Below are 6,299 nucleotides of genomic sequence, written 5' to 3' on the forward strand. Positions count from 1 at the left end.
TTGCCACATAGTGGCCTGGAGACCTCGGGCAACATACAAAGCCTTTCTTTTGAACACCAAGTGCATGTCTAATGTTCTTCTGAAATTCTTATTCAGCCTCGCAAAGGATATGTCAGTGTTAAACTCCACCCATCTGCATCATGCAAACAGGCACCAAAGACAAAAGTTCTGATTTATATGGCCAAGGGTAAAAAAACTAGAATTCAACAAACCCCAGTCCTACAAACTGAACAGATCATTTAACAGGTCTAACTCTGTCTCAATCATGCCCCAAATTCATGTCCTGCATTTAACATATCAGTTCTCATACTTTTACACTGAAGAAACTCTAACATCAGAGAATAAACTCCATCTCCTTATGGGGGCCTAGTCTATACATGCAAAACTTAAAATCCATGCAAATTCTCTGTACTCATCCATGATATTGTACTTTTTTGTATAATACTTTAATAGGTGAATACACACACGTGTATACATTTTCTCCCTGAAGTAAAATTCATATTCCAGAAAGTTACATTAAAAGTGTCACACCTTTGCACTTTCTTGCCTTTGTGCTTGCCTTGGCTTACTAGGTTTCTCCAACATGAACAACTTCCTGTCATTCTTTGCTGAGTGAGCTAGCTAACTGGCTCAGATACCACCCCTTCTTTGAAGACCTCCCTTCCCACCTTCCCCAGTCCAGGTGACCTCTCCCCTGGGCTTGGTAAGGCTGCAGGTCCCACCCACATGACTTTAGTAGGCTGTCTTATGCTAATCAATTCTGATCTTTTCTTTAGTGGCTGGGAGTTCATAACTGCCTTAGTCAAGCAATTTTCTAGACTTTCACTGACTGGCCAGAACCCAATTTATTTCAAGGTCTCCTGGAAAATTTTAAAAACATAATTTCAGAAAACAAGCAAGTTTAACTATTAAAACTATAATTGTACATACTAAATTTAGCCTCAGATTTGATGGACCTTCACAATCTGATTCCTCCTAATTCTCACTCTAGTCTCCTACCTCTCTCCCTCCTTCCTTGCCCCCCTTGAATAGAAAGTTTTATGCTCTAGTACTGGAGAATAACTCAGAGTAGCGTAGATTCCCCAAGTTACTTCGCAAGCTCCTACCTGCTTTGTCAGCTTCTTGGATAATTTCTCAGCCTTAAGAACCTAGGTCAGATGATACTTTTCCTTCCCTAAATCACTACCCTGCCCCACTCCAAAATGAACCCCTTCACAACCTCTGTTTTTCCTTCACCACAGTAGCACAGTGATATGGTTACCCACCTCCCCTCTTCAATTCCATACTCCTTTCAAGGTCCATGTCTGACTATCATTTTATCCCTACCACCTAAAACAGTGGCACAAGAAGCTGTTCAAAAAATACGTTGAGTTGTACAGAAAGAAAATGAGTCTATGGTCTTAAAATCTGCATGTCTCAGGACAGTTATGTTATCTAAATTATAAAGTACAGCTGACCCTTGAACAATGCTGGGATTAGGAGCAACAACAGCCCTCACAGTTGAAAATCCACATATGACTTCTGACTCTCCAAAAACTTAACCACTAACAGCCTACTGTTGACCAGAAGTTCTACTGATATTATAAACAGTATATTAACACATTTTATATGTTAAATGTATTATGTACTGTATTCTTAAATATAGTAAGCTAAAGAAAATATTAAGAAAATCATAAAGCAAAAATGTTTACTGTATTTATTGAAAAAAATCTGCGTATAAGTGGACCTGCACCATTCAAATTCATGTTGTTCATGGGTCAATGGTATGTATTTTAAATACAAAATACATTTAATATTTATGACCTAATGAATAATACTTCCAGATCAATCATGTATTCACTCCTTCAACAAATATCTGGGCTCCTATTAGCTGCCAGGAACTGTGCGGGGCCAGGGCACTAGTTGGCCTTTAGGCAGCCTTTGCACATATTAGAACAGGGTACCTTCTCTGGGCAGATGAATTATAAAAGCTGGGCCTAAGCCTCCAAATGACCACTTCAGCTGACAACCAAGAGTATGGAGACTCTGCCTACAATCATAAATGAGAGAAAGTCCCTACCTTGGGGAGCTCAGATTCTAGTAAGGGAGATAGGCAAACAGTCAATTTTCAACATTTCCTATGTGACTGAAAAATCAGACTTTGACACATAACACTTAAGAGTCTCCGTATAAATCCTCATCTCATTAAATACTGGTACTATAATCGTCAATCTGAACTTGGACCAACGCAGCCACCTATGCCAGCAGAGAATTCTAGTATTTTTCTAGGCCAGGAACAAGCACTGTTTCCAGATTCAAGCAGGCCGCACACAAAATTGACCACATTTTCAATTATCACCTTACAGTGACTGGCCGAATTTATTTCACCAAGAAATATCCTTAATTCACCAGTTTGATTTTAAGTCATTTTTTACTTTCACAAGCTTGAGAATTTTTCTGTAATAGTAAATATTTCATAAAATACTTTAATCTGTTTGAAATTATTTGCTTTAACAGTTCACTGCTTAGCAATGCTACACACTTATCTACTAAAGTTAAATATAAAAGATAATTGGTATTCCCAGTTGATAAAACACATTTGAACAATACAAATCTTTTAAAACAATCGGCTAAAATATTTATCTTCTCACAGTTAAGCTTATTTATCTTCTCACAGTTAAGGGGAAACACTCACTCTTGCACCTCTGTAAGAAATGTATTATATACACATTTTTGAGCAATTACTTCCTCATGAAAACTAGGTCAGTTTAACTCTGAGTTCTAAAAAGAATGGTCTGAATTAATGTCAACTACAACTGTCTTCACTTTTTGTTCCTCTAATGTACAGAGTACATTACACAGAACACAAAAATTAATCTCAAAAGAAATATAAGGGAAGGGTAAAAAAAAATGATAATGATCCAATTGGCAAAAAATATTCAACCATTTATTTCAGACCCCTTATTCCAAATATGGTTCCCATTAAGAGATAGTAAATCTTAGACTTTAATTCCCCCACCTAATGGTTGAGAAGGCACTGTAATTTTGTTAAATTCAATTAATTTGTTCAACAAATATTTATTATGCATCCCCAAAGAGAGAAGAATTGTGCAAGGCAAGTGGAAGTGAACAAGAAAAATGAAACCAATGCTCCTGGAGCTCATCATGGAGCAAGGTCAACATCTAACAAGGTGCCATTCCTGTCAGCAGGTAGATACTTTAATAAAAGATTTACTGTCAACCTAACTTCTCTTTAATGCAGAGCCTTACCTCTTAGATTTCTGGGATGAATCTGTTTAGTCCGAGGCATCTTCTTTGATTCAGGGGCCCCTTTTTCTTCTTAGAAACTGTAGGAAGAGCAGGTCACAGAAAGGTAGCTCCATAAACTTAATGTCCATCAATTAATCCATTTGCTGAAAAAAGAAAAAGAAACAAAAATCACACTTTAGAACTTTCAAAGAAAAAAGACACTTCAAAAGTTATGGCTTAATACAGCACTAATCTAAACTCAACAAAAGGTAACCAAGCTAGAGACTGCTGCAGAGGATTATTTACTAACTTTTAATTAAACACAGGACATGTCATTTTGCCAATATTTGGGCTTTCTCATTAAGAAAACAGGAAAAAAAATCACTGTACCTTTATCAAAGAAGAGTGAAAAAATTCACTGACTTGTGTAAAAATAACAATAGCAAGTATAATTAAAATATAGCATCAGGCTATATAAGGGTTATGTTGTATTATATACATGTCTGCCCAAACATAAACTTTGGGAACATGAACCACATCTTATTCAACTTGTTTAACTGAGTTCAGTTAATGTATGTAGTTGTTATTGTGGACACTCCCAAATTATCCCAGTTCCCCCTTCTAGGTTCATGAAAGAAATGCACTTTCTGCCTCCCTGTGTTTTGCTAAAAGGTATGACCGGTTCTGGCTAATGACCTGAGCGGAAGAGACATACATTGGTTCTACGCTGGAACGCTTAGTTACCCAAGCAATATCATCCAGAGCTCTTTTCTCTTTGCCATGGGACAGCCACTGTTCTAGACAGTGAGTCTGACATCATGGAGATGAGCTCCCACTAACCCAGTATAATCATGTAAAACAAACATGAGAGACTGTTGTTTTAAGTCACTGAGGTTTGGGAGTTATTTGTTACTGCAGCAGAACCTAGTCTGTCCTGATTTATACATTTTAAAAACGATGATCTAAAGTAAAATATACCAAGACAATAATAATCCAAAACCTAATATTATCTCTCTCCTCAAATCAGCATGTTGGTCTCCTTTTCCACAAGACTCTCAAGGATCCTTGAGCTAAATTTTAGTTTTAACTTCCTGCAATATGGCTGATAAGCAAAGCCCATTATGATGATGTTAAACATAAAATTTTTAATCATTAAGCAAAGACACAAAAATAGAACAGAAATGCTTTGGTTAAAATTTTTGTTGTATCCAGTACTGTAGCAGAAACAAAAGAATACTTCCTGAGCACCTGCTGTGTGCCTATTTACTTTCTACACATTACCTAATTTAATCCTAATAACTGGTAAGGTGTCTATCCTTTATCCATTTTATAGATTAAAAAAAAGAAATTAAGCCAGGGAGAGGTTAATTAACGTGTCCATGGTCAGCAACTAAGGAATGTGGCACCACGTGACTCAGTTACTGGCAGTGCTTATTTCCTCCATGGAGATAATACCCACTCTCAGGATTTTATTAAAGAAGCTGTAGAGCACAAGTCATGACTACATATTTTGGTGTCAAACCAGAATGAGCTCAAAGCCAGGCTTTACCCCTTATTGTGTAGCCTTGTTCAAGATACTTAACCTCTCTGAAGATCAGATTTCCCAACTGTAAAACTAGGAAATAGTATCCACCTCATAGGGTGTAAGTTATAAACAATGTGCCACTGCTTGACACACAAAAATAGTCAAATGTTAATTCTACTTAAGAAAGCCTATAAGGGAAAGACTATCTATAATATCCCAGTATAAGATTTTCGAAATGTATGGTTTTATTATAAGCAAAAACAAATAAGAAAGAAAACTACAATTAGCTCCAGTATCTTATATTTGTAGCTTTCTTTAAGTGCATGAGTAAGAATATAAAACATGATGGTCCAATACTATGTATACACTTCATCCAGCACTATGCTGAATGATCTATAAAAGATATGATTCTTCAACTCCCTACATTAATGACATCCACCATCGGATCCACGTAGCTTCCGATTCAGTAGAAAATTTAGAGACGTTAGGGCCAAACTGTATACTTAAATACGTTCCTTGTTAAACTTAAAGCTGTTAAAATGGTCACGATATTTGGAAGTTTTAAAGCGTGAACTCCGATTGTAATAGTCACGTGATTCCCATAAGATGATGAGCATAAAATGCAAAACATGCAAATTTCCGATCAATAACAGCTTTCTGCTACCCCATTCACTGCCTACCCACTGTCTCTAGCTGTCCATCCCATGTTTAAATCCTTGTATGTGGAGAAGTGGGTATGTTCAGAGACAGCAGCACTGTAGCAACTAGGACGAGTGACAAATCGTTCCTTTACAGGAAAGAAATACTACATGGAGCAAAAACATGACACGATCAAAAAGCGTAAAGACAGTTGCAGGGAGAAAAAACATGAATGAATGTGGAGGGCGGAGCCTGGGAAAACCCCTCTGCAACGCTGCACTGAACAAAGCACTTCGCATGCGGGGGGTGGGGGGGGAGAATGGAAGTGCCAGCTCAGGAAGGAGCCCGGAGTGGGTGCGGAGAGCAGGACAAGATGAGGCGAGCGCGGCAGCCCTGAGACTCCTCACCACCAGCTCCACCAGCGCCCCCACCCCTCGAGCAGCAACTCCTTCCCCAGCCCGACCCCAAAGCGAGCCTGAGCCGACCCGCGCCCAAACCCACCGCCCTCTTTCCAACTGCTGCAGGCACGTACTCCCAACCCGGAAAGAAACTACCCAGGTGGCTGGGAGTAAACAGGCACTTCGCGCAAAGAACGAAAGGAAAAGAAAGCCACAAAGGCGGGAGGTTGGGAAGCCGAGGCCTGGTCTCCCTCACCCCCCACCCTCTTGCAAAATGCGTCTGCGGCTGGAATGCAGGTGGGGAGGCTAGGTCCCTCCGTACCTGCTCAGCTCGCAGGACCGCAGCTCGGGCCGCTCGCGCGCAGCGAGGGCTCCCAGAAGTGGCAAGTGTCTCCCGCACGCAGCCATCCCCTCTGCAAGGTCGGCGGTTGCACACACACACACACACACACACACACACGCGCCCGCACGCCCCCCACCCGCGGAAAGGGATGTGGTCCTGCCCCCCC

At 39.8% G+C, this 6,299-nt stretch overlaps 1 protein-coding gene across 6 annotated transcripts in view; it reads right to left on the bottom strand.

Annotated features, from left to right (window-relative positions):
* HIVEP1 (human immunodeficiency virus type I enhancer binding protein 1) overlaps window positions 1-6,299 on the bottom strand; it is a 141,337-nt gene that overhangs the window by 130,988 nt on the left and 4,050 nt on the right. For 4 of the 6 annotated variants that reach the window (XM_023532271.1, XM_011362894.2, XM_023532270.1 and 1 more), the window contains exon 2: window positions 3,250-3,392. In XM_023532271.1, coding sequence (XP_023388039.1) covers window positions 3,250-3,289 — 40 coding nt within the window. In that variant the 5' untranslated portion in view covers window positions 3,290-3,392. Of the gene's footprint in view, window positions 1-3,249; window positions 3,393-5,433; window positions 6,068-6,112; window positions 6,224-6,299 lie in introns of those variants that run through there. The other 2 variants (XM_023532268.1, XM_023532269.1) reach the window with 2 other exon arrangements.

This window comes from Pteropus vampyrus, unplaced genomic scaffold (assembly GCF_000151845.1).
Source record: "Pteropus vampyrus isolate Shadow unplaced genomic scaffold, Pvam_2.0 Scaffold80, whole genome shotgun sequence".
Taxonomy (NCBI): Eukaryota; Metazoa; Chordata; class Mammalia; order Chiroptera; family Pteropodidae; genus Pteropus; species Pteropus vampyrus.